The sequence below is a fragment of the Felis catus genome, chromosome C1, assembly GCF_018350175.1.
Source record: "Felis catus isolate Fca126 chromosome C1, F.catus_Fca126_mat1.0, whole genome shotgun sequence".
In the NCBI taxonomy this organism is placed as follows: Eukaryota; Metazoa; Chordata; class Mammalia; order Carnivora; family Felidae; genus Felis; species Felis catus.
Window position 1 is genome coordinate 8,720,867 of NC_058375.1, and position 27,886 is coordinate 8,748,752.

The 27,886-nt window shown below is 56.9% G+C and overlaps 1 protein-coding gene across 1 annotated transcript; it reads left to right on the forward strand.

Moving 5' to 3' along the window:
- The first annotated feature begins 239 nt into the window (after positions 1–239).
- On the forward strand, positions 240–27,886 carry PLOD1 (procollagen-lysine,2-oxoglutarate 5-dioxygenase 1). Its single transcript, XM_003989499.4, has 19 exons — positions 240–409; positions 8,105–8,196; positions 9,299–9,432; positions 9,815–9,978; positions 11,030–11,142; positions 12,784–12,847; positions 14,074–14,171; positions 15,024–15,125; positions 16,420–16,551; positions 18,001–18,122; positions 19,618–19,722; positions 20,106–20,231; positions 20,508–20,649; positions 21,490–21,603; positions 22,302–22,367; positions 22,964–23,068; positions 24,418–24,564; positions 25,342–25,467; positions 27,006–27,886. Exons 1-19 carry the CDS (start codon positions 334–336, stop codon positions 27,159–27,161), a joined length of 2,184 nt encoding a protein of 727 aa, XP_003989548.1. The 5' UTR covers positions 240–333; the 3' UTR covers positions 27,162–27,886.

Consider the following 27,886-nt stretch of genomic DNA (forward strand, 5'->3'; position numbering starts at 1 on the left):
GTGGGGTCTCTCCAGGGGTGCGGAGGGCCCTGACCGCCCCGAACACCCCCGTATCCCCCGCTCCCTGCGGTAGAAAAGCCCCAGAGAAGAACGGGAGGCGGGCGAGCGGGCGGAAGGACCCGGGAGCCGCCCCAACTCCGCGAGGCCCCAGTTTGGGCGAGTCTGCGGGAAAAGCCTTCCCCCGGGCGGGCGGGCGGCGGGGAGGGAGGAGAGGGCGGTGCGACACCGCCCCCGGGGCGGGCCCCGTGCGTGGCAGCCGGACCGCGGGCCCCGTCGCGAAGTTTCCAGCCTGCGAGCGCGGCGGGAACGGCCGGACGTCCCCAGACCCTGGCCATGCGGCCGCTGCTGCTCCTGGCCCCGCTGGGCTGGCTGCTCCTGGCCGAAGCGAAGGGCGACGCCAAGCCGGAGGGTGAGCGCGCGGGCCGGGCCCGGGGCCGAGAGGCTGGTCTGGGCTGCACGGGAGGCCTGGGCTTCCGAGGGGATCCGGGTTCCGGCCGTTTGGCCACTGACTCGCTGGTGACTCGGACAAATCACTTCCTCTGTTGGCGCTGCGGTTCCCACGTCCGTGCAGCCGGGAGGGGAGGGACAGCCGAGGTCCATCCAAATCATAATAGCTCTCATAACAGTAATACCAATGGCTACTGTTTAGGGAGCCCTTATTATGGGCCAGCTATCGGTTAAGCGTGATCTCGACCCGCGGAAGCGAGCTCTTCTATTACCCCCTTTTCCAGCGGGGCACACTATGTGAGGTTCTGGAGTCGGCTCACTTGCCCAAGATCACACAGCTTGGGGGCCTTGGAACCAGGATTGACACCCAGGGGTGCCTGGTTTCCGAGCCGGGCTCAGAGACAGTAGGCATCACAGCCACTGGGGTGGGGAGAGGAGGGGGTGGCTCACATGGCAGAGCCATTTACGCTGTCATATCAGTCCTCTGTGGTCTGCGGGGCGCCTGCTGGGTGGGTCTTAACTCTCTCCAGGTTGCACCTGGGGAAACTGAGGCTCAGACAGGTGCAGTGACTACCCAGGATTGTCCAGTCTTGGAGTGGTTGGTTCTAGACCCACTGGACTCCGTGTCTAGGGTTCCCTCTACATCCCCAGGGCAGGTTTCAGAGTGTGCCCCCATCGTTCTGAGTAGGTGCTAGTGTCTTCCCCAACGCTCCTTGGGTCACCTCCAGGGCTGCCTGCTGAACATCTGCGAGCCCGGAGGAGAGCATAGCCTGTGGGCAATCCCAGCAAAGCAGAGCTGGACTGGCCACCCTGACCATGGTACCCTGTTTTGTCTGCCCTCCTTCCTGAGAACCCGGGAGCCAGAGGAGGCAGGATGGTGGTATAGAAGACCCTCACCAGGGGAGGGGATGGGAACCACGGTTTCTTAGTACCTCCTTTGTGCCAGGTTGTGCCCAAGGCCACACATCTCCTAGCGGTAAAGCCCGTGGTGACTAATCTCCACGAAGCTTGGTGTTCTAGCCTGCAAAGTGGGGGCAGTGGTACCTGAGTCCTAGTGCTCTGACCAGGATTCCAGGAGATGAGGCCTCCTGGTGAGGGTTCAGCTCAACACCTGGCCTATACTGGCATTTTCTTTCTTGGACCCAGCACCGCCTGCTTTCCTGGAGTATCCCAGCAGGGTAGTAAAACAGGTCAAAAAAATCCAGTGATGCAGGTGCTGAGCACAGGGCTGGGCTGATAGTGTGTGCCAAAGGCCTGTGGCCTGGGTCCACTCGCTGGCCAGGAGCTAGGTGCCCTATAATAGCCTTTGTTTCCTGGGCCTCTCTTTCCCCTGCTTCTGCTGATGTGGGCTCCCTCCGCCTCAGACCACTGAAGGAGAAAAAACTCCTGCTCCCACAATGAAGTCCACAGAAGTGAGTCAGGGACCAAATCGGTGACAAGGCTTCAGGCGTGCTGGCCCCGGCAGGTGACCGGAGGGGACAGAGGAGACAGAAGGGAGTCCCATTAAAGGTGCAGGATTGAGTGTGTGACTGAGATGATCCAGGTAGAGCACCTTGTAGATCGTAAGTAAATAGTAGATTGATGGACAAGCGGTAACAGGTTGCCAGACATGGAACTAACGTCAAGCCCCTCTCGGGTTGAGGCCCTTCTCTTCCCTTACTCTATCCAGATCCTTTTAATAAGTAAGGAATCATTAGCCCGTTTTGCAGATAGGAAGACTGAGGGCCCAAAAGGTTAAACACCTGGTCTCGGGTCGTGGTAGGTGCTTGGAGGTGGAGTCATTGACTGGGACTCAGACCCGCTGCTCATCTCCGCCGACCCCTGTCTGGACGGGGTGGGGGTGGGGTGCTGTCTGGAGGAGCCTGCTCAACTTTCCCAGGCCCAGCTGAGGTGGGACCCTCAGCCTGCTGGCTAGGACAGAGTGGGAGGGTAGTTGGTCCTGCAGACCCACTGATTGGTGTCGGGAGTGAGGGATGCTCCAGCACCCCCCAGAGAGGCCAGCTCCTCCCTTCCCCTGGTTGGGCTAGGGTGCCCGGTTGGTGCCAGGTGGCTGGGATGGGGCAGCTGCCGAGGAATGTTCCAGTGGGCAGGTTCAGGAATGGCGCTCTTCGCAGCTTGTACCCACATGCACGTGGATTTGGCACATGGAGAAAAAGATGGGGTTTCCACTTTAGGGAGTTCCCAATTTTAGCGGTGGGTGGGCCCAGAACTGCTCACCTCAGTAGGTACCCAATGTTATGGGGGGGGGGGGGATACAGCCCTCTGCTCCCAGAATGCCCTATGCTTGAGAAGGGAGACATTGCCCTATGCTGGGGGAGCCCCCAGACCAATGTGGGAGACAGAAAGAGACGGTCAATAAAGCGACATTCAAACGAACAAATTCCCATAAACCTGGTCCTTTCTCCCTTTTGTAGAGACTTCTAGCTGATCACTGCTCTCTCCCTGGGCTCCCGCCTGTCCCTGCAGGCCTCAGTTTGGCCATGGAGAGGGAAGGCCCACCTGGAGCCTGACAGCTGCCAAGTTCCAAGGCTCTGGGAAGTCAACAGGGCGTGGGCGGGGGTCCCGGGTCATGCTGTTCCAGGCAGGGAGTGGAAAGGTCCCAGGAGTCAGGCGGGCCCAGCTGGATGTGTGGGGGGGGGGGGGGAGGGAGTGTTCGAGGAGGACTGAAGGGGCAGAAAGGAGTAGGGCTTCAGACCCAGGGGAGGCACGCCGGGCTCCTGGGCCCTGGGAATGTACATCTCCTGCCATTCTGCCGCCCCGTTTATGGCTTCCGTTCAAGCCTAGGGGGAGCACGGAGGATGGGGAGGAGCTTCATTCCCACCTCCCCAGAGAGCAGACTAGGTGCGTCATGACCGTGCCTGGAGAGCCATCTTGCGTTCCCAGCCTTCTCTTTGGACCCCAAAGAGGGATCTGTATTCCCCCAGGCCCCCGGGCTCAGCCTGTCCCCATCATTCTTGCTCTCAGCAAGGTGGCTTTCCTGCATCCCTGACCCCCAGGGCAGCACCTGGCCACACACATGCCCTTCTCTCGGGACGTTCCCTATGACATGTGGCACCCGCAGCCAGGTACTGTGCTAAGCACTTCACGGACATTAGCTCATTCAGTGCTCACGAAAGTCTCTGGAGGAAAGTACTACTATTGTTGTTATGACCCCATTTTACAGATAAAAGGCACAGAGAAGCTAAGTTACTCACCAGCAGTCTGTCTGCCACTCTGCTCTGCTGCCTTTTGCTCACCTCTGATCCTGGATCACAGCCTGTCTGTCGGGGAAAACCAGTGCTGTGCTTTGGGCAGCAGGTCTGGAGGGCCAAGAGCCCTGGGTGGCAGGCCGGTGCGGACCCTGGCTTTGGCCCCCGGTGGGCCGGCCGGACCGGCCAGAAAGCAGGGGGGCAGGGCCCTGGTGCTCCATACCGAATCTTCCACGTTGACACCCTGTGGCATGCCCTGCGCTCTGGCTGCCTGCCGGGTGACTGGAGCCGAATGTCCACGTTGGGGATGCCTGAGAGAGGGCGGCTGGAAATGCTGGCTTCGGTCTGCAGCCTTCCAGGATGTTGGACAGAGAAATGGGGAGGTTAAGAACACAGGCATTTGGAATTCCAGCTCATTCCCTTCTCCCGGCAAGATTCTGTGACCTGCGGCAGGTCATTTGGACTCTCTGTGCCTCAGTTTCCTGCCTATAGAAGGGAGGGGTAGAACTATCACCTGCCACATGGGATGTCGATAGTTAAATGTGATGACTGTAACACACTTTGTGTGGCATGTGGCTTCTAGCAAGGGCTCAACCGGTGGTAGTGCTTACTAGAGTCACCTGCCCACCGTGCTCCCTAAGGCCAGACGGTATACACCAGACGTCCTGAGTCACGCTCAGTCCCAGCCCCAGGGAGGGGGAGGGAGGCCAAGGAAATAAAGACAGGAGCCTGGCCTGGCAAAAGGGACAAGGAACATGTTTGTAGTGGTGCATCACCTGCTGGGCAGAGAAAAGAGGGCTTCCTGGAGGACTGGGGCCTCTTCAGAGGAAGGAGGAGTGAATGATGCAGGCAAGGCAAGGGAATGGGGCAAAGGTTGGGTTCACTGAGGCAGCTTGCGTGGGGGTGGGGGGTATTGAGAGGTAATGGCAGAGTCCCTTGGGGGAGGGGTCTGCCTTGAGTTCTCTTGCTGTGACCCATCCCCGCACCCCTGCATCGGAGCCCCGATCAGGACCGGGGGATGGGTCGAATCAGAAATTTCCCAATGGGCTAACATCAGAAATCACCTGGGAAGGGTAGAAAAAATCCAGACTCCTGGGCCCATCTCAGACCTCTGGTCCTAGAATTCACAGGCTCCCTGTGATGCTGATATGTAGGCAGGTTGACCCTCTGGACCAGGTGATCTTCTGGAGTCCTTGGCTACTAGATTTGTTAAGGCCCCCATGGGGCATCTGGGATCATCCTGGAAATCAGAGAAGAGACAGTCTGGGTGGGTGGGGAGGGTCCAGCATAGCCTGGGACCTTCTCCTCGACCTCAGCTAGGGTTTTTTCAGACAGATGGAGAGACAGACAGCTGGTCACTGCCCCAAGCCAGGCCAGTGCGTGCAGAGGTTAAGAGAGGGGACTCTGGGTCCAGACTTCTGTGACCACATTCTGGTGCTACCACTTCCTGGCTCCCTTGGGCAAGTTACTCACCATCTCTGAGTCGTAGGTTTCTAATTGTAGAGTGGGGAGTTAGGAGAGTAAAGTGCTTAGAACCGAGTCCTGCGTGCCAAAGGTATTCGGTAAAGGCTAGCCATCGGGTACCCGTTCTTTTGCTAGAGGGGACTCAGGAAAGGAGCCTCGAGATGCCTACCCCCTCAAGCCCCTCCCACCGCAGCCTGTCTTCAGGAGCCCTGATCCACCAACTTACACAGACACACACACACACACACACACAGACACACACACACACACACACACACACACACATGCTGGCTTTGTCCATCTGTGAAATGTGACACTCCCTGTCCCAGCGTTCCCTGCCAAGGACAGGAGGGCCTCAGAGCCAGCCACTCTCTTCTCCTCACTCCGGGGGGGGGGGGGGGGGGAGGTGCGGGGACACTTAACCATCCTGGCAAGAACTGGGGGAGCCTCTCCTCAAGTGTGAGCAGCACCCCTCTTTCCTGGCCCCCAAGGTCAGGTGGTGAGGCCTCCCCTTTCCATACCTACCTAGTGGATCTACCCCTTCCTCCCCAGGGCCCTGGGCCCACTTCCAGTGGATTCCTGCCAAAACCTTCTGAGCTGCCCCCTGCTCTGGGGCCAGCAGCCTGCCCAGCTCAGCCAGCTCTGCCAAGCGAGATGCTTCTGTTCTTTCAGCCCAGGCTTCTCTTGTTTTTAGGGGGGTGGGGGTGTATGGGAAGGCCTTACTTGCCTGTGTTGGCCTGGCCACTTGGTGGGTCAGTTCACCCAGGAAAGCATTATGTCCTGGACCCCATGAAACGGTAATTAGTGCTACAAAGGTGGTGGTGGTGGGCGGGGGGGTGTCCTACCTCTAAAGGCAGGAGAGAGGTCAGGACAAATCTCAGAAGGCTTCATAGAGGTGGTGGCAGGGAAGGGGTGTCACTGTCACTGGCCCTGGGACCTGGAGGAAGATTAGCGAAAGGGGACAGAGAGAGGGAGCTGGGGCAGGAGGGGAGGAGCTCAGCAAGGTGAGACCCCTGGCTGGGGGAGATCTCGTCCACTCACTCAATGGAGGGAAGGAGTACATCACTGGGCCGATCAGGGAGGGCCTTGAATGCCAAAGCAGGGTATTTGCCTCTCACTGATCAGCACCAGTCATAGCTCTTAGTAAAACGCAACAAGGGTTTTACAGGCCCGATCTCACTGAATTAGTCTGGCGTTCCCTGGAGTGGGTAACAGTAGCCTCCCCTTACCCGCCGCCTCGGTTACTCACGGTCAACCAGGGTCCGGAAGCAGCTGATCCTCCAGCCTAACTATGTCACAGTGCTGTGTCATTCAGCTCACTCTGTTTCGTCGGGTAGGCATTTAGATGTCACATCATCGCAAGGAGGGTGAGCACAGTGCAGTAAGATATGTTGAGAGAGAGGCCACATCCACATGATGCTTATTACAGTATGTTGTTATAATTGTTCCATTTCATTATTCACGATTGTTCATTCCTTACTGTACCTCATTTATAATCACATTTTATCGTAGATACATACACATAGGAAAAAACATCGCGTATATAGGGTCTGGTACTATCTGTGGAGCGGTCCTATCCACTGGGAGTCTTGGAATGCATTTCCCGTGGATAAAGGGTTGACCACTGTACTGTTTGTTGTTTGTTTGTTTTTTGTGTTGTTTTGTTTTTTTAAGTCATCTCTCTGCCCTGCGTGGGGCTCGAACTCATAACTTCAAGGTCAAGCGTTGCATGCTGTACTGACTGAGCCAGCCAGGTGCCCCTTCGTACTGTGATCTGGAAGGGGCTTCCCCAGGGCTCCCATGGATGCCCCCTGGGGAGCTGTTTTCAGCAGGGTTTTTTTTGTTTTTGTTTTTGTTTTTTTAATGAATCATGATTTCCTTAAGTCGGTGATTAACTCTGATTGCAATCAGAATCAATTGGGTAGCCTTTTTTTTTTTATGTTTATTTATTTTTAATTTTTTTTCAACGTTTTTTATTTATTTTTGGGACAGAGAGAGACAGCATGAACGGGGCAGGGGCAGAGAGAGAGGGAGACACAGAATCGGAAACAGGCTCCAGGCTCCGAGCCATCAGCCCAGAGCCTGACGCGGGGCTTGAACTCACGGACCGCGAGATCGTGACCTGGCTGAAGTCGGATGCTTAACCGACTGCGCCACCCAGGCGCCCCTAATGTTTATTTATTTTTGAGAGAGAGAGCAGAAGCTGGGGAGGGGCAGAGAGAGAGAGAGGGAGACACAGAATCCAAAGCAGGCTCCAGGCTCCGAGCGGTCAGCACGCATTCTGACGCGGGTCTGGAACTCGTGGACCGCGAGATGGTGACCTGAGCCTAAGTCAGTTGCTTATCCGACGGAACCACCCAGGCGCCCCTCAGCAAGTTCTATTGCAGAGGTGAAGTCACACGACAGAGCCTGAGAGAAGTCTCTTATTAAGGTAGTACAGCTATTCTGGCCAAAGCTGAGGATTTCAAGTCTGTTTCAATCAGGGTCAACTCAGAGGTTCTCACATGTTGGCAGAGAGGCTCAGCAGGAAAGGCTGTTGGGATGGATTAGCAGTGTGCGCCCTGGGTGCAGGCAGGTGGCCATCCCTGGGCTCATGTCCAGCATCAGCTAGAGAGGTCCCCCTGGTTCTTGGCATTCAGGACGAACCCTTCCCTCCGCCCCCGTGTTGGGGCCACAGCCCCCTAAATCCAGAGAAACCCAGCCCCACCATGCAAGGGGCAGACGCTTCTGTTCTGGATGTCTCCTGTCGTGCCATTCAGTTCCCAGGGGGACAGAACCCTGGAGGAGATTCCAGGAGACCCAGGTTCTGTCCCCGCTCTATCATTAACCAGCTGAGTGACCTTCCGTACATCTTTCCTACCCGGGCCCTGGGCCCTTGTCTGTAATGGGTGGACGTGAGGGCACATCCTGCGGGGATTTGACACATGTAGGAACAATGACCTGCTCCTGCCTGTCACCTCTCCTCACCCTCCATTCCCACTCACCACGCCGTCCTCTGTCCACAGACAACCTCTTAGTCCTCACGGTGGCCACGAAGGAGACTGAGGGGTTCCGACGCTTCAAGCGTTCAGGCCAGTTCTTCAACTACAAGATCCAGGTAAGAGGCTCCGGGTGGGGGGAAGGGGCCAGGACAACCTCGGGGTAGCGGGTGAGTCCAGGAGCTGGGTTTTTGCCCTTCCCGAATTGATTGGGGCCACAGGAAAAGCTTCTGGAAGCCCAAAAGAGGAGGATGACTTAGGAAAAGCAAGAAGGGGAGAATGTAAGCAAAGTCTGGGAGGTGCCAGAGTTGGGAATGTGGGGAAAGTGAGACAGGAGGGCTAGGGGGCGATGCTAACACTAGGGGAGTAGGGCTGGTTTAGAAGGCAGGGCCTGGGAACCAGCATTTTACCAATTCCCTCCTCCCCCCTCCCCGCCAAGGGATTTTGAGATGGCCGTATTCTGGAGATCTTACCTGTATAAACTCTGCTCTAAAGAAACAGAGGCTGAGCTGTCCTCTGGTGTCCTCTGTGTGCAGGATGGGGGCCAAGCCCTGCAGGGAGACATTCCAGTATTTAGCTGAGTGTGCTGAGTGCCTCCTTCTGTCAGGCACAGTGGTAGGCACTGGGGCTGGAATGATGACAGGGCAGACCAGGGCATTGCCTACACAGCTTGCAATCCAGTGGCATTAAGCCAGAAAGAAAATGGATTAGCTCACATGAATGCAGGTTGAAGCAGAGGTTTGCTTCAGGCATAGCTGGATCTAGGGGTTCGAGCTGCATGGTTAGGGCTTTATCTTTCTATCTCTAGGTTCTCTTGGCCTTCATTTGCAGGCATGCTCTCTCTACATGGTGGCAGGATGACCACCAGCCACAGACCCACATGCCTCAGCTTCTCAACCTCGACAGAACTAGACAGCCTTTCCGTAATTGGGACAGAACAGTCCCGGGGAAGAGTCTGACAGGCCACGCTTAGGTCACATGCCCAAACCCATGGCTGGGGGAAGGATGGGACACTGACTGGCCAGGTGTGGTCACATCACCCCCACCTCCACCCCCAGAGCCCTGTCAGCATCACACACGGTGTAGAATGGTTTCCCCACAGGTGAGGGAGGAGGTGCTGGACAGACAGGCAAAGATGTTCACTGTTCAGGCAGAGGTAGAATTTTGGCTGACAAGATAGTTCTGTACCAAAAGCCCACATTAAAGGGCCTTTCTCTGTAGGCGCTGGGCCTGGGGGAAGACTGGAATGGGGAGAAGGGGGCGTCATCAGGTGGAGGGCTGAAGGTTCGGCTGCTGAAGAAAGCTCTGGAGAAGCACGCAGACAAGGAGAACCTGGTCATTCTCTTCACAGACAGGTAGGTGGCTGGGGGCTTCCTGGGTGGGGCCCAGAGAGAATATTCTAGAATATTCTAGCCCTTGCAGGATATCGGGGGTGAGGGGGGATTCGCTCTAGCTAAGGTTGTCTACCGTTTGAGGGGGCCTGTGAGCCCAGAAAAGACCATTCCCAGGGGTGGTGAGATGGGCAGGGGGCCCTGCCCAGGTGGGGTGAGCCATGCTTCGAGTGTGAGGTGGGGACCATCTCTGCCCAGGGCAGGGTGGCAACGCCACGGGCTGGGCCAAAGACAGAAGGGAAGAGCCGTTTCCCCTGGCGTGGCCCAGGGGTGGCGTGGGAAAGGTGGCCTCATGAGCCCCTGCTCACCTCTGCCTCGCCCCCACTTTCCTCGGCTCTGGCCACAGCTATGACGTGGTGTTTGCGTCGGGGCCTCGAGAGCTCCTGAAGAAGTTCCGGCAGGCCAGGAGCCAGGTGGTCTTCTCGGCCGAGGAGCTTATCTACCCTGACCGCAGGCTGGAGGCCAAGTACCCGGCAGTGTCCGATGGCAAGAGGTTCCTGGGCTCTGGAGGTGAGGAGTTTGGGCGCGGAGGCCGCGGTGGGGCTGGGCGGGTTCCAGAGGGGTCCATCCACTGCCGTCGGGACATATTGCCCCCTACAGTCCTCGTCATCTTGTAAACAGTCACCCATCTGCACAGATCAAAACCAGAGCCACCCTTAAATATCCTCCCTTGGTCCCCCTCCCCCCTCCCCCCCCCCTCAGTCAGCGGGCTGGTGTCGCCACTCCCACTTTGAAAGGTCTCGACTCTGCCCTCGTGTCCACCCCCCACTGCTGCCGCCTCACTTGGCTCCCGGCCATTTGCAGTAGCCTCCTGCCTGCTCTGCCGGCCTCAGCCCTCACCCCTTCCAGTCCGCTCTCCACCCAGTAGCCAGGCGCAAAGCCACACGCATCACTCAGTGCCTTCTTATTGCATGGAGAGTAAAATCCATATTTTATTCCCGATTCTTCTGTCCAGCCACGGAAGGGGGTTCGTCTCCAGCAGCCACTTCTCCCCATTGGCTGAGAGAGTTAGCACAGTCTAGATGGCCTGGTCCTGGCCCAAGGCTGGGGGTGTTCCCTGGGGTGGAGCCCTCCCTGGCTGGCCCCTCCTCCCTTTTCTCTCCATTCCAGTCTGCACTGTGGCCAAGGAGCTGTGTGGGTTTTTCCCTCTAAGCCCCCATGCACTGTGTGACCTTGGCCCAGCCTCTGCCCTTCTCTGGGCCAAGTTTCCCAGATAACTGTAGAAAAGGGGCTCCAAGCCTATGTCCTACCAGCTCTGCTCTCCAGGGACTCCTGGTCTGATGCATTTATTCACCACCTACGTGGTGCCCAGCACCTGATTTGTTTCAGGTTAGTGGATACCATTGATCTTTCTCTGTGAACTCAGGGGGAACTTGTCACCAAGTGGCATGAACTAGCAGGTTGCTTTCAGCCTACAGACATTACCTCCCTTCAATCCAGGAGGACCTCTAAGAGGAGGTAAAGGAGTGGGAGATGAATGAAAGCAGAGTCTGGGAAGAGGCTTCTGGTTTAGAGGCCGGGAGCTAAGTGTCTGTCTCTGTGTGTCCCCCACCAACCGCAGGCTTCATCGGTTATGCCCCCAGCCTCAGCAAACTGGTGGCCGAGTGGGAGGGCCAGGACGGTGACAGTGACCAGCTCTTTTACACCAAGATCTTCTTGGACCCAGAGAAGAGGGTAAGGGGCGGCGGGTGGGGCTGAGGAACAGGGGCAGGGCGGGGGGGATCTTGACGCTGGATCTTGATGCTACAGTGGGAGCAGTGCCCCCTGACTCCGTGGGTTGGGCCCCCACTTATTCATTCGCAGATTCACTCAGGTGTTCAGCGGCTATTTATTGAGCGCCTGTTGTATGTGAGACGCTGTCAGGTGCAGGGCAGGAATGCGGCTGCGAAGAAGACAGTGGGGGCCTTCACCCTCACGGACACTCAAGTCAGCGAGACAGGAGTTCATAGCCTCCTTTTTGGGGGTGATGGCGCTGAAAGGAACCGACAGGCTGAGCTGCCCCTGCCCCACCCTGCCTTGGGGGGGGGCAGGTTTCTGGGGGCTGAAGAGGTCTTGGCCAGACCTGTGCCATGACCTCCAAGCCTGCCTTAAGGGAGGCATGGGTCGTCGAAGGGACTGAAGGTGGCAGGTCTGGACCAGTGTCGCCCCAAACTAGCCAGTGTCCTCCGGGCAGGCAGGAAACTCAGAGAGTCCTTGGGTGGAGGGGGTCAGGATTCCTGGATTCTTCCCTGCTTGTCCCCATAACCTCCATCCATGCGGTGCTGTGCAACCTAGGGTAAGTCACTTCCCCTCTCTCGGCCTCAGTTTTTATTATCCACGAACTAATGAAATGAAACAGCTGGACTTGTGCGGTAGAAACATGATCTTTTTAACTCAGTCTTTCCTCCTCCTTCCCCTTTGCCTCGGGTGACATCATTTGCAGAAGCCCAGGGTCCAAAACATAAAAGTGGACTCTGTAGGAGTCCCCTTCCCTCTCTATGGGATGAGGACTGGGCCTAGCATGCCACTTGCCTTTGTTGGCCTGGCCTAGGGCTTCATGAGACACAGCTAGATCTTGAAGAGGCATCCCTGTGCAGTGAACAGGGACCTCAGGGCCGGGCTCCTGGGGTTCAAATGCCAGCTTAACCAATTATTAGCTGTGTGACTTTAGGCAAGTTATTCAACCTCTCTGTGCCCTGTTTTTTAAATTTGTAAAATGTGGTGACGGTGAGACTTTCCCATAAGGATGTTGTTTGGATTGGGGTGCCTGGTTGGCTCAGTTGGTTAAGCGTCCGACTGCGGCCCAGGTCATGATCTCGCGGTCCGTGAGTTCGAGCCCCACGTCGGGCTCTGTGCTGACAGCTCAGAGCCTGGAGCCTGCTTCGGATTCTGTGTCTCCCTCTCTCTCTGCCCCTCCCCTGCTCATGCTCTGTCTCTCTCTGTCTCAAAAATAAATAAAAACATTTTAAAAAATTTTTTAAAGATTTAAAAAAAAAAGGATGTTGTGTGGATTGAATGAATTAATACTTATGTAGTATTTAGATCAGTGATTGACAGTAAAGTGAAAAACATTTGTTGTTATCATGATTGTTATTCTTGAACCAGCTGTTGCCTTAGATGCCTTCTAATTCTGAAAGTCCCTGGTTCTCTGTGAGTAGAGCCACTGGACCAGTAGATCGCAGGGCTCCGAGCTGTCCTGGTGTGCCAGGGCACAGCGGGTACTGGGGGGAGGAAGGGGCAGACGTAGGAAGGCAGGCTCCCCACACTGGGCATGATGGAGCCCCATCCTCCACCAGGGCCTGTCCCTGCTGCAGCCCAGTGCTCTCTTTCCTACAGGAGCGGATCAACATCACCCTGGACCACCGCTGCCGTATCTTCCAGAATCTGGATGGAGCCTTGGGTGAGCGGCCCCCACGGGGAGAGGGATCCTAAGAGAGTCATTAATAAGGCGATGAGGATTCCAGGCAGGGCCTGAGCCCAAGGAGGAGAAGAGGCTGGTTTCTCTCTGGCTATTGTTCCAGGAGGTCACTTGCCCCATCCTCAGGTCCCAGAGGCCACCTGGATGTCCTGGGGCAGAGCTGTGTTTCCCTGGGGGTGGAGAAAGGAGGGCCAAGAGGTCAGTCTAAGAGCCTGCGGGACACCAGGGGAGGAGGCAGCAATTCAGCCTGGGAGCAGGTGGGCGATGTGCACAGTAGGTACCTGTCCCCAGCCCTGCATCCCTGGTTCTTATAGGCGCTCCTGCTTCCTCTCCTTCCCTGCCCTCCCACCTCCCAGGTGGCTGGCACAGGAAGCTGATGGACATCTTAAGAAAAGAGTAGTTGGAAAAAAAAAAAAAGAAAAGGATAGTTGGACCCAATAGCTGCTTGGTGATTTTATGGGATAAATGGAATCTTATTTTTTGAGAATCTAATGAGTCCTTTCCCAGGAAGGTGCAAGAAAAGCCACACCCTTTTGTCTGTGGCTTCTGGAAGCACATGAACCTAGACTAAGAAGCTGGGTCCTGAGCGTCTCTTGGGGGAGCCAGGCACTTGCGCAGAGGGGCCCCTTCACATGGTCACCCACACGGAGGGCCTCCCTCCCCAGTGTCTTCCCAGGCCTCTGACGGAAGACTTCTCTGCATTTGTAACTGTTGGATGGGCTGCTACCTCCTGCTGTCTAGTGGGGTCAGAGGATCCGTCAGGATCCTGCCCGAGGGAGTCTCTCCACCAGGACAGGACCTGTCCCCCACCTTGCTCAGGCCTTCCGCTGGGGCTGGCACATTCTCAGTGCTGCTCTCCAGGTCTGTCGTTTGTCGGAGCAGGTGCCCCCAGGCTCTGTCCCTGGGGCTTCTTTAGCTGGGATGTTTCAGGTCTTTGTTTTCTCCCATCTCCTGCTTCTGGCTTGAATAAGTAATCACCATAAATACTGGGGGTTGCCGTGGATTCTATGCTCATTATGTGCCAGGAGTGGTGCTGAGTGCTTGCCCAACACAGAGCCCTCCCGCTCTTACCCCCGTTTCACAGACGAGGAAACTTGAGGCTCGAAGAAGTGATGTTAATAGCCCAGAACAAGCCCTGAGCAGGAGCTAGGACTTGAACTTGGCCTCTGGACCTGATACTGGATGTCTCTGTGCTTTCTGACCCCCAGATGAGGTGGTGCTCAAGTTTGAAATGGGCCACGTGAGAGCGAGGAACCTTGCCTATGACACCCTTCCGGTCCTGATTCATGGCAATGGGCCCACCAAGGTAGGGAGAGGCCCCAGCCCCTGGGGAGAGTGAGAGCAGGGCCAGAGGCTCAATTCTGCTCTCACTGTGACCCCACCGCTTCTCCTTGGGGTCAGAGCCGCCCCCCTGGGCCCCGCTGGCCCCTGGCTGCCTCTGTCCTCACATCGGAGTTCAGCATGGTGACTTGTTTCCTTGCTGTGACGGTCAGTAATGTTCATCCCTGCCGAACCCCAGGACAGAAAGGAGGTCGCTGACCCCATCCAGGCCCCAGCTGGGCTGCCCCGAGTCATCCGTACCCCATCATCCCAGGGCAGACTTGTTTCTTCATTCAGCAAACATTTAGGAAGGACATAAGGCATAGTCTGTCATGAGCAGCACAGACTGGTCCCTGCACTTGTGGAGCTAAGAAGCAGCTGGGGTGCGGGCCGGACCTCACAGGCCCCAGGGAGCCAGCCCTGGCTCACAGCACACTTCTTCATGTGTGGTCCCCGACCCCCTCCACTCCCCGCACCGTGTCAGAGAGAAAGGGGAGGGTATTAAAGCAGACTTCCTGCCCCCACCTCAGAGCTGCTCGGTTGGACTCTCTGGGGTGGGGGGCAGGCAGCAGTCTGCATTTCACAAGCTTCTTTCTGGCAGATCCAGAGATAAAAGTGTATCAGGCTGCTAGTCCTCCCTGGGCCCCCAGAGCAGCTTCGGTGATCTTCAGGGCCCCAGAACATTCTCTCCAAAACCTGCCCCAAATAAAGCCGCATTCCTGTCCCCTTAGAGGGCCGGGGTGTGGGAACACCAGGGGCTGAGAGGGATGTGACTCAGTGGTTACAGGTGGGCAGGGCCAGCCATACCCCTCATCTCCGACCTCACGTCTCCCTACAGCTGCAGCTGAACTATCTGGGCAACTACATCCCGCGCTTCTGGACCTTCGAGACAGGCTGCGCTGTGTGTGATGAGGGCCTGCGCAGCCTCAGGGGCATAGGGGTAAGGCTGCCAGACATGGGGCGCTTGGTCCTCGCAGATGGGGAGGATGAGTGAGTCTGGAAGAGACTATCGTCTCTGGTGGGAGGTAAAGGGATAACCTTCCTGTCTGGGGTTCCCTCTTCCTCCTCACCCAGGCACCTCCTCTTGGAAGCCTTCTGAGATTACATATGGCTCCTGTTCATGCACACCCCCCTGGCCATGCCAAAGTTCTAGTTCCTTCAGCTTGATTCCTCTCCTATAGCTGCCTTCCACTCACTCACAGATCTTATTCCTCGTTTTTTTGTTGTTTTTTTGTTTTGTTTTTTAAGTTTATTTATTTTGAGAGAGAGAGAAAGCATGAGTGGGGGAGGGGTAGAGAGTGAGGGAGAGAGAATCCCAGTCAGGCTCTGTGCTGACAGTGAACCGTGAGATCATGACCTGAGCTGAAACCAAGAGTTGGACGCTTAATTGACTGAGCCACCTGGGCACCCCTGTTTTGTTTTGATTTAAAATGTTTATCTATTCATATTAAAAATATATATATATAGGGGCGCCTGGGTGGCGCAGTCGGTTAAGCGTCCGACTTCAGCCAGGTCACGATCTCGCGGTCCGTGAGTTCGAGCCCCGCGTCGGGCTCTGGGCTGATGGCTCAGAGCCTGGAGCCTGTTTCCGATTCTGTGTCTCCCTCTCTCTCTGCCCCTCCCCGTTCATGCTCTGTCTCTCTCTGTCCCAAAAATAAATAAATGTTGAAAAAAAATTATAAAAAAATATATATGTATATATATTTTGTTCACGTATTTTTGAGAGACAGAGAGAGATAGAGCACGAGCCGAGGAAGGGCAGAGAAAGAGGGAGACGCAGAATCTGACGCAGGTTCCAGGCTCTGAGCTGTCAGCACAGAGCCCAAAACGGGGCTTGAACTGACAAACTGTGAGATCATGACCTGTGCCAAAGTTGGATGCTCAACCCACAGACACCCAGGCACCCCCTTAACTCCTTGTTTATGGCTCGCTGCAAACCCATGCCAGCCAGGCTGTGTGACAGCAGGCCATCAGCTGGTCCTGGTTCCAAGTCTAGGCTCACGTGATCTGCCCAGCAGGGACCCCCCCCCCCCACCTCCTCCCGCTTCCTTCTGCTTCCCTGTCAGTCCCTGCCTCTGCCTGTCTGCACATCCTGCTTGGAGCTCCCTGGCTCAGGCCCCTTTCCTGCTAAGTCTGCATGCCTCTGGCTCTGGGTCCCTCAGGCCACCCTAGGGGCTCGGCAGTGGCCCGGTGGCCACATCGCCAGCCCCTCATGCCGCCCCCTCCCCATGCAGGATGAAGCTCTGCCCACAGTCCTGGTCGGCGTGTTCATCGAACAGCCCACGCCGTTCCTATCCCTGTTCTTCCAGCGGCTCCTCCGCCTCCATTACCCCCAGAAACAGATGCGGCTTTTCATTCACAACCACGTGAGTAGCAGGCACTTGGTGGGGTCGCTGTGAGGCTTGGGTCAAGGCCCCGCCTCACAGGGTGGCCTGGGACATCTCCGGAACTAACTGAAGCATCACTCTCTGGGCCAAATGGAAGTGGGCGTTGGGCTTGACTTGAGTCAGACTGGCCGGGTTGGAATCCCAGGGCCACTGCTTGTATCGGCTGTGTGACATCGCTCAACCTCTCTGTGCTTCAGTTTTCTCACCTATTCAATGGGGCTAGAATCGTGCCGACCTCGTGGAATTGCTGCATGGGTTAAACAAGTGGGCACCGGGAACACACAGGAGGGAAGGGCAGGCACATGGCAGGTGCTCCTAGCTGTCATCATCGTCATTGTTTCTCTCCCTGCCTCAGTCTGTCCTTCCTGATTCGATTCGGTGACAAACTGGTTTTCATTCTCTGCGTACCCTCTGGGGAATCAAGGAGGGCCCTGAGGCCTGCTGCTTTGTGGGGAGCAGGCCCAGGTTCAGTATTCCTAGCTCCTTCCCTCTCCCCCGCTTCCTAGCTGGATAAAGTGCCACCTCATTTCCCTGGCATCCGGGATGCCAGATACGCTGTCGAGTTCTCTCTGTTCTCAAAGCTTCTTGTCTCCCGTAACGTCCTCTCATCCGGCAGCACCCCTTTCTGAGACCTTTCAGCCCCGACAGTCAGCACCCCACTCCCAGGGCCCTGTGGCCGCACACTCGGCTCAGCTCTGCCTGTGTCACAGACATTAGTTCAACTGTGCCACGTGGAAACAGGAGAAGGGTGTCAGCCCTGCCCATGGGAGTCTCCCCGCTTCCCTGGAGACGTGAATTCTCATTTTTTGTGCAGAAAAAGAAAACTGTCACAGGCAGTCTTTAAAGACCTGTGAGCCCGGTCTGATTTGTCGCCTCCTTACAGGAACCCTGGGACTTAGGCTCAGTTGCCCTCCCATTTTACAAGGGAGGGAATGGAAGCTGAGGCAGGTGAGGTGGCTTGTCCAAGGCCGCACAACTAATGGTAGCAGAGCTGGGCTTCGCTCTGAATCCTGGGTTTGATCCTAAAAATCCTGATCTGTCCGCTTCCCCCTGCAAGGGGCCTGGGGAATGGACTGTTGTTTTTCAAAGTGCAGTCCAAGGATCACGCGGAGCATTTTGTAGCGAAGCAGGTCCCTGGGCCTCGTTCCAGACCGGCAGAATCAACGACTCTGGATATGAGGTCGGGGATGCTGTCCAAGCGACAGAGGCTTTTAAGAGGCTGGTGGGCCTGGCCTGGTCAGGGATGGCTGGGAAAGGGCACTCCAGGCAGAAAGGCTGGCATGGACATGGGCAGAGGTCTGGAGATAGGAAAGCCAATGGCCAAGGGTGTGTGAGGAATGAAGGGGAGTGGCTTGCAGGATCAGGGGTGCTGTGGTCCTGGGGTGGAACCACTGTCCCCATCTTCACCCTCCCATCCCCCACCCCTAGGAGCAACACCACAAGGCTCAGGTGGAACAGTTCCTGGCAGAGCATGGCAGCGAGTACCAGTCCGTGAAACTGGTGGGCCCTGAGGTTCGGGTGGCAAACGCTGACGCCAGGAACGTGGGCGCGTGAGTTGGGGGCTGGGGCACCACGGTCATCTCTGCTGACGGTAGTGGGCAGGGGGGCCATGGTGTCAGGGGGCATCAGGCCAGGAGACAAAGGAGTTCAGAAGGCTGCGTGTGGTCTCCCGCAAGTTCCGGCCCCTCTCTGGGCCTCAGCGTTCCCAACTGTCAAATGGGGAAATAGGCACTGCCCTGCCAACCTGGGGGCTCCTGGGTAGGGCTGAGCAGTGTCATTTGGGTGCAGGAAGCAAATCAGAGAAAGAGGAAGAACTGGAAAGCCAGAAGTAGGTAAACAAGGACAATTCGAGAGACGATCTCTGATTTTGCCTTTATTATTAAAACAAACAAGTAATCCCTGTTGACTGTGGAAGAATTAGTCCAGATCCAAGGCTGTGGAACCTCCAGGAAGGTTCTTCTGCCACGCCCACTTGACCCTGAGGTTGTAGCACAGATGGGCGTGGCTGTGCTCCCATGAATTTTACTTCCGAACACTGAAATTTGAATTTCATACGACTCAAAAATAAGTTTTTTTTAACTTTTAAAAAAAATGTGTATTTATTTATTTTTGAGAGAGAGGTAGACGGAGAGCGAGCAGGGGAGGGGCAGAGAGAGAGGGAGACAGAATCCCAAGCAGGCTCCGTGCCATTAGCACAGAGCCCGATGTGGGGCTTGAACCCCTGAACCATGAGATCATGACCTGAGCCGAAACCAAGAGCTGGATGCTTAACCAACTGAGCCACCCAGGCGCCCCTGAAAATAAATTTTTTTAATGTTTATTTATTTTTTGCTAGAGAGAGACAGAACATGAGTGGGGAGGGGCAGAGAGAGGGAGACACAGAATCCGAAGCAGGCTCCAGGCTCCGAGCTGTCAGCCCAGAGCCCAACGCGGGCCTCGAACTCACGAGCCATGAGATCATGACCTGAGCCGACCTCAGACACTTAACCAACTGAGCCACCCGGGCACCCCTCATATGATTTTTATGTGACTCCTTTTGATTTTCGTTTCCCCCAACCATTCAGAAACGTGAAGCCATTCCTAGCTCACGACCTACAACGATACCAGGCAGTGGGCTGGATTTGGAGCACAGGCTGTACGTTGCTGAGCCCTGGGCCAGATTAACAAAAAGAGCATAAATTTGTAAGGCTTTTGGTACGGGTGACCAAACTACACTTCAGAAGGGGCAGAACCGGTTTACCCCCTAGCCCTGGGCGGTGTACGAACCTGTCTGTGGGCCGTGTTCTCCCCAGTACGACGGTTTTCAGGGCACTTGATAGCGGTCGCTGAGCTCCGGGCATTCATCTTGAGAGCCTAACAGCCCAGGGTTTGGGTCTCGGGGTCAAGGCTGCCGGGCCCAACCTGCACCAGGGCTGGCCTGACCCCTCTAAAGACCTTTGGCTGGTTCCCTGTGGTCACAGAGGGGGGCAGGCCTGGAGAGTAAGGCTGCAGCGCTGCTCTGGGACCCTGGGACCCCTCTGCTGACCCCGGAACCCCTACCTGCAGGGATCTGTGCCGACAGGACCGTGGCTGCACCTACTACTTCAGCGTGGATGCTGACGTGGCCCTGACGGAGCCTAAAACCCTGCGCCTGCTGATCGAGCAGAACAAGTGAGGCTGTGGGTGGGCTGCAGCAGGCTGGCCCTCTAAGCCCGGGCCCCTGCTCCAGGCCCCCCCGGCCCCCCGCCATGCCTTTCTTCTCCGCCTTCACCCTGGCCTCACTCCCACCCTGGGCCTGCCCCAGCCCGGCAACCTTGTCTTGGTCCAAGATGTTCCCTCCTCCCTGCTGCAAGCCGCCCCTCCTGCCCTCCGCTCCCGGCTGCCCTGTTGGAGGGAGCACGAACCAGATGGGCCAACCCACCCTCCTCCAGGCCCCACTTGCGGGTTGAAAGGGCACTCCTCCCCCCACCCCACCCCCCGCCCCGCACCTAATTAGATCTGCCCCAAACTCCCAGTGGGCAGGGAGACTCCCGCTGAGGTGCTCCCTTCCTCAGGAACGTCATCGCCCCGTTGATGACCCGCCATGGGAGGCTGTGGTCGAACTTCTGGGGGGCCCTGAGCGCAGATGGCTACTACGCCCGCTCCGAGGACTATGTGGACATTGTGCAGGGGCGGCGCGTGTGAGTACCTGCGGGATGGGAACGCCCTCACCCGTCTTCCCCCAATATTCCTGTCCTTGTTGCCCTCGAATTCCTGCGAAACCCAAAGCAGGGAAGACTGCAGTCAGACACAGGGAAGGACTTCCTGGCAGTTGTCCTGAGCCCATGTGCCCAGGGTAGGGGAATCAAGTCAGCACTCTTGTGCCCTCCCGGCCTCTGACTGCCTCCTCCCCCGGGGCCCTGATCTCTAGCCTATGACGGCCTGCAGCCCCCTCCATCTTCCTCTCTCGCCCTTAGTGGCGTCTGGAACGTGCCCTACATCTCCAACATCTACCTGATCAAGGGCAGTGCCCTGCGGGCTGAGCTGCTGCAGACAGACCTGTTCCACCACAGCAAGCTGGACCCCGACATGGCCTTCTGTGCCAATATCCGGCAGCAGGTCGGCAGGGCTGGGCAGTTGGCGGGGGGCGGGGGGGGGGCCCGTTGATGGAGAAGGTGGTCTGGATCGTGTCGCCTTAGGCCTCGAGCTTCTGAGGTGCCAGGGCCTGGTGGGGGGCACTCGGGGCATCAGGCATGAGGGCTGGTCCTTAGGGTCCGTGGGGACCATTTTAGTGGACCCAGTTTTCACAGCATCTGTTTCATTGACATTTTCAACACAGCCAAAAAACCCTAAACTCTCCACCTAAATGTACCCCGAGTAATGTGCCGAAGAGACGCCCTTGCCCTCTCCCCGTGCCCCACCCAATATGTTTTTGTGGTTATTTTATTTTTTAAGCATATTTATTTTTGAGAGAGAGCGCGAGTGAGCGGGGGAAGGGCAGAGACAGGGGGACAGAGGACCCAAAGTGGCCTCTGTGCTGATAGGCTGACAGCAGCGAGCTCGATATGGGGCTTGAACTCACAAACCGTAAGATCATGACCTGAGCCCAAGTCGTATGCTCAACCGACTGAGCCACCCAGGTGCCCCCGACTGTGGTTATTTTTATTTAAATGTGGCAGCATGATGGTGTCTTCCTGTGCTCTGAACTTCAGGATCAGACACCATTCTTTGCTTCTACACCATCAACATTGGTTCTTTGATTCCCATTCAGTCCTCCAGGAAGCCCTCCTTGATTGTATCCATGTCAGGCCTGGCCGGGTGCTAGGGAGACGAGATGGGGTGCCCGCACTTGGTTCCCTGATCTCCAACTTGATGGACAGAGGAGGCTGCAGCCATGCCTCTCTCTCCTGGGACTGGTGGGGGAGAGGGGCTCTCTTCCATCCGTCCTGTTCTCCCCAGGATGTGTTCATGTACCTGACCAACCGGCACACCTTTGGCCACCTGCTCTCCCTGGACAGCTACCAGACCAGCCACCTCCACAACGACCTCTGGGAGGTGTTCAGCAACCCCGAGGTGAGGTCCTGGGTGGATGGGCAGGGGAGGGAGAGGAAGGGACCCCAGCGAGCCAGTGGTGTAAGGGGACTCCTGCTCAGCCTGAGAAGGGCTGGGGCTCTGAGGGCTACCTGCCACCTGCCTTCCTCCACCCCGGGGGACCGGGTGGGGCAGGGTTTGGGCTGGGAGATGCGGGCTCTGGAGAGGCAGCGCCATCTAGTGGAGGGGAGACCAGGAGTCAGGCCTGGGTCTGTGGACCCTCAGCTGTGACTTAGTTGAGCCGCTCGACCTTTGGGGTCTCAGTTATCTTAGCTCTAAAATGGGCATACTATCTCAGCCTCACTCACTTCTGAGGGTGTCGAGAAGATCAGAGGAGGAGAAAGTGGTGACGGCGTTCCTAGACATTGTGAGCTTATGGCTGACTTGGGCACATGCACATACCTGTATGCAGACCTGCACACACATGCACACGCATGTAGGTACACGTGAAGACACCAGCTCCTGCAGGCATACTGTGTGCCCAGATCATACACCTGCACCCGGTGGGCATGGTGCGTACCCCCTCCCCCAGGCGTGCACACATTCACCCGCATTGCAGGGGGCCTGGGAGGGGGATGAACCCCCTCTTGGAGCATCCCATGGAGTCGGACAAAGAGTGAGCCCCAGCTGGCCCGGGCCAGGCCTGAGGACCCCAACCGACTCCCCTCCCCCCACCCCAGGACTGGAAGGAGAAGTACATCCACGAGAACTACACCAAGGCCCTGGCAGGGAAGCTGGTAGAGATGGTAAGGACCGGGTGCCTCTGGGAACAAAGGTGCTGATTCACACCCTACACCTGCTGAGGGGGGTGGAGGGCAGAGGAAGGCAATTAGCTGCCCCAGGAGAGAAGGGGAGGCATCTTTCTGTGCTCTGGAAGCACTTGGGCAAGAGCATGGGCAGTGGGCTGGTCCTTCCTCCTGTTGGTACTTCCCAGCTGGAGTCTGCAGGGGCCTCGGGACCTTGGGTTGCTCTCCTGGCCCAGGCGAGGAAGAGGAAAATGTCCCCAAATGTGGTCTCAACCGTGGACCAGGGGCCAGTAGTAAGAAACAGTGCTTCTCTATTTGCCCTGAAGCCTGCTGGGCTGTCCTCCCTCCGTACGCACATTCCCTTCCTGGCTCTGCCCCGGTAGTTCTGTGACCTTGGCTGAGAAAGACCAGCTCTGAGCTCAGTTTCCTTCCCCCTTTAGCAGCTCACGGACCAGGGTATGGGGAAGGGCCTGGGCCACTTGAGGGGCCCTGCCTGTGGCGGGTTCCACAGGGGGGTGGGAGAGGTGGGGGAAGAGGCAGCGGTGCCACCCGGACCCGTGTGACTGAGTCCTCCCCTCCGTCCCCGCCCTCCCCAGCCCTGCCCAGATGTCTACTGGTTCCCCATCTTCACGGAGACGGCCTGCGACGAGCTGGTGGAGGAGATGGAACACTATGGCCAGTGGTCTCTGGGAGATAACAAGGTGGGGGCCCAGGTGCCTGGGCTGGGAAATGTGGGGGAGCCTGCCCTCTGGGCTGTTTTCCTGACAAGCTGGCCAACCTCTCTGGGACTTTGTTCGCTTGTTTGTTTTAAGTTTATTTATCTATTTTGAGAGAGAGAATGAACAGAGGAGGGGCAGAGAGAAAGGGGGCCAAAGGATCTGAAGTGGGCTCTGTGCTGTCAGCCTCGAACCCACAAACCGTGAGATCATGACCTGAACCGAAGTCGGCCGCTTAAGCGACTGAACCGCCCAGGCACCCCTCTCTCTGGGACTCTTTCGGGGGGTGCTCTGGCACTGAGGAGTAGGGGATTTAAGAAATGGGTTGGAGTATGGGTCCCCAAGCTGCCATGACCGCTAGGTGACTTTGAGCTGCCTTAATCTCACATTCTAGATTTCCAGTTCCTGGTTTGTTACTAGAATGATTTAGCTTCCTTTACCAGATTGGGTGTGTAATGGGGGAGGAACAAGCAAGTGTGGGATGAGGAAGAATTAGGGACGTTAAGGCCACATTCACCAGACAGCAGAAGCAAGTGGCATATTGGATTGAGAGGCCGTGTGGTTCCCTGGAAGAGGAATCCCGTACCTGTAGTTCAGAAAGTTCAGGGGGCATTTTTAAAGGCACATGAGGTCCTGGGCCTGTGTGCCTCAGAGCCTGGCTAACCTTTGACCTGGCAGCTGGAGTAACCAGTGGTCCGATTACCAGCCTCATCCACGTGCTTTGGTGGTGAGATCATCTTCGGAGGCCAGGAACCGGCATAGCCCATGCTTTCTGGGGTCTGGCCAGCCTTTGTGCTCCCGGGACCAGGTCAGTGCTGGGACTCTAGTGCCTGAGCCAACCTGTGACCCTCTGCACCTGTTTTTTTTCTGCGGTGTAGCAAATCACCATGAAGCTTCAACAGCATCAAACAACACCCATGTATCATCTCCGGGTTTCTAGGAGTCCACATGTGGTTTAGCCGGTCCTCTGCTCAGGGGTCTCTCGAGGCTGCAGTTGAGGGGCGGCCAGGGTTGGGGTCTCAGGTGAGGCTCGGGGTCCTAATCCAAGCTCCTGTGGCAGAATTCATTCCCGTGCTTCCTCCAGGCCAGCGGGAGAGTCTCTCTCTTCAAGATGCTCATTTAAAGGCACGCCCGGGGCACTCTCCCGTGTGATCAACCCAAAGTCAACTGACTTGTTACCTCAGTGACATCTGCAGAGCCCGTTCGCTTTGCCCTCTGCCCTAACCTCATCCCATCGTGTTTACAGGTGGGGTGGGGGCGGTTGGGCAGTCCACACACCAGGCGGCCGGCCGTCTTAGAATTCTGCTTACCACGCTCACCTTGGTCACTTCCAGGACAACCGCATCCAGGGTGGCTACGAAAACGTACCAACCATCGACATCCACATGAACCAGATCAGCTTCGAGCGGGAATGGCACAAGTTCCTGGTGGAGTACATCGCCCCCATGACCGAGAAGCTCTACCCAGGCTATTATACCAGGGTGGGTGTGCCTGGGATGTAGCCAGGGAGGGGATGGTAGGGGGAGTGGCTAGGGAGAGGAGAGTGGGGGGAAGGAGAGAGAGTGGTCCCAGCCTGCGGGAGAGGCCTGAATGTTTGGTCTCCAGGTGGGAGTGAAGTCTCCTCCCATGGTGGGGGCGCCTCTGGAAGAGTCCAGGGTAGGGGCAGCCCGCCTTGCCTCCAGCCTATGACGTCACTCCTCTGACTCCTTCCTTCGTGTCCTTAAATCCTGCCTCAAGGATGCCTCTGCCCAGCTTGCAGACAAGCCCCCGGCTCGCTGGCCAGCATACTCACTCCTCTCTCAATTTCCCTTTAGCTCCCCACTGAGTACCTGTTGACTGCCCCTTTGCCTTTTGTGCTCCTTCCCTCCCTTGATCACCGCCTCACACACAAGCCTTTCTCCAGACACCTGCTTTGACTGCCTGGGCACTGCCCTTGACGGACGAATCAGCAGCCTGCATAGTTGCCATAAAGGGTTGTACGGATGAGCTGCCTTCCTTCTACCCTAGCTTCCCTCCCCTCCTCTCCTCTCCCTTCCCTTCTCTTCCTTCCCTTCCTTCTGTCCTTTCCCCTCTCTGCACGTTTTTATTGAAAGCCTTCCCTGTGCCAGGCACGGGGGGAACACGGCGTTGAACAAACCTGCCCTCAGGGAGCCAGCATCCCAAAGACTGCGTGAGGGGCCCCTCCTCTGCACCCCTGCCTCTCCTGCTCTTCAGCGGCTTCTGTCCAGCCGCTTCTCTCTCCCACCCCCTTGACACAGGCCCAGTTCGACCTGGCCTTTGTTGTCCGCTACAAGCCAGATGAGCAGCCGTCCCTCATGCCGCACCACGACGCCTCCACCTTCACCATCAACATCGCCCTGAACCGGGTCGGCGTGGATTACGAGGTGAGCTGCTCACGGGGTGGTTGGGGCTGCGGGGCCTGCGGGGCCCAGTGCCCAAGAACCAGAGAGAGAGAGAGAGGGTGCCAGGTCTGTGAGGGAAAGGACTTCAGACACAGTGGAGCGTGGGCACGGGAGGTCAGAGGTCAGACTGCGTAAACCGGCACCTGCCTACCTGCTCACCAGCTCTGTGGCCTCAGACACGTTTCTTAGGCTCTCAGTTTCCTCCTATCTTAGCTGGGAAAATGTAGAGGGCCCTCCACAGAACTGCTGTGACAGTTCCCTGAGCTCATTCAGGTGGTTGCCTATGGGAACCCGCAGTGAGTACTCGAGGCCTGATAGCTGTTGGTGATAAGGAGATTAGGGTTTCCATCAGTCTCAGAAGGAAGAGGCTGCCTTGGAAATGGCAGGATGGGCTTAGTCTGGGTGTGGGGCTCAGGCTGGTGGTTGGAGGGGAGAGCCGGGGAAACCAGGAGGACGTGGGGTGGAGAGGGGACAGCTCTGGGGGCCTCAAGGTCCCAAGGAAGGCCTCTAGGTGTGCTCAGCTAGGGAGTCATTCATTCATTCATTCATTCATTCATTGTTCATTCACTCATTCCTTAAGCTGCTAGTTTTTTTTTTTATTTTTTTTAATGTTTATTTTTGAGAGAGAGAGAGAGAGACAGAGAGAGACAGCAGGGGAGGGGCAGAGAGAGAGGGAAACAGAGAATCCAAAGCAGGATTCACAGTATCGGCGCAAAGCCCGACGTGGGGCTCGAACTCGCAAACCATGAGATCATGACCTGAGCCAAAGTTGGACACTCAACTGGCTGAGTCACCCAGGCGCCCCTCTTTTTTTTTTTTTTAAGCTGCTATTTTCTAAGCATTTTGGGGACTCAGTCCTGGGCTGGGCCACAGTGAAGGACACCCACACAAGCATCCCCTAATTTTTTTGAGAGTTTACCATGTATCAGGGGTTCACCTAGGGGCCGGTTTTGTGCCCCCACCCCCTGGGGACATTTTTGGTTGTCACAGCTGTGGCGGTGCTACTGGCATCTAGTGAGTAGAGGCCAGGGGTGCCCAGGGCAGCCCCCCCACAAGAGAAAGTACCGCCAGAACTGTGTACTTAAAAAATGTTTATGATGGTAAAGTTTCAATTACATACATTTCACCACAATTTAAAAAACGGGGGGTTTTCTGCCCACAAATGTCCATAGTGCTGAGGTTGAGAAACCTGGCCCTGAGCCCCCACCTGGATCATCTCACTTAATTTTCATGACCCTGTGAGGTTCATGCCTGTTTCCTGGGAGGGGAAACTGAGGCCTGGGTTAGTAAAGCATGTAGCCAACCTTTGCCCAGGGCTGCCTGACTCAAGGTCAGTGCTCTCGCTCCCTCTGTCTTTGCTGAGTTGAGTGTCTTCCTTAGGCAGCTGTGGCTGCCACTCTACAAGGCATCCCCGGCAGACTGGGCTGAGGACACTGGGCTGCAGTGGCTCAGGTGGGGGATAGGGCGGCGGGGGAAGGGCCCAGCTTCCCATGGGAGAACTGACGCTTCCTGTCTCCCAGGGCGGGGGCTGTCGGTTCCTGCGCTACAACTGCTCCATCCGAGCCCCACGGAAAGGCTGGACCCTCATGCACCCCGGGCGACTCACGCACTACCACGAGGGGCTCCCCACCACCAGGGGCACCCGCTACATCGCCGTGTCCTTCGTCGATCCCTAATTGGCCAGGCCAGCCACCTCGGACCTCTTCCTCTTTGCCAACAACCACTGCCGGGCAGCACTCTGGGGCGTCGGGGCCCCAGGGAACCTGGACCAGCCTCCAGGCTCTTGACCTCCATTGCTCTTGGAGCCACCATCGGAGAGATTTGGCCGCGAGCCAGAGGCAGAATACACCTCCTTGGCTGGGGCTTTCCTGGTGCTCTGGACCCAGCCCAGGGAGGCGCCCTGTAGTCAGCAGTGCATGTTCATTGCTTTGTGGCAACTTGCCCTTTCCCACCCATCTTCCTGAAATACCCAGTCCTCTTTGTCTGCTTCTTCCATGGGGCGGGACTTGAGCAGAACAAGGGCTTAACCGGCTGCCCAGAGGTGCTCTAGGTGTGAGAAGGGAGCCCTGGAGCTTCTCCCGGGCAGAGCTGCAGCCCAGGACTTCTGCTCCCGGCAGACACAGAGACCGGATCAGATTCACGCCCCCTCCCTGCCCCCAGGACTGCCGAAGCCCCTTCCTCCGTGGCTCCTGTCGTGGGAGCAGAATGTTGTCCCCTGGAGATGATGACTCAGAAACCCCCCTGGGAGACAGGAAAGGCATCGATGCCAAAGCTCCATCCTCTGCGTGGGGGGAGGGAGTGAGATGTCCGCACACTGCAGTGAATCACCCTGTCCCGATGCCTCTGGAGAGAGGGACAGACAGAAACAGGAGAGTTTCTATTAAAGATCATTCACACCACA

What these genes read in the sequence shown, in the direction of transcription:
- PLOD1 (XM_003989499.4), top strand. Translation starts at nt 334, where the DNA reads ATGCGGCCGCTGCTGCTCCTGGCCCCGCTGGGCTGGCTGCTCCTGGCC. An exon ending in GTCATTCTCTTCACAGACAG is followed by an intron (nt 9,433 to 9,814) that starts GTAGGTGGCTGG and finishes CTCTGGCCACAG; the next exon opens with CTATGACGTGGTGTTTGCGT. An exon ending in TCTTGGACCCAGAGAAGAGG is followed by an intron (nt 11,143 to 12,783) that starts GTAAGGGGCGGC and finishes TCTTTCCTACAG; the next exon opens with GAGCGGATCAACATCACCCT.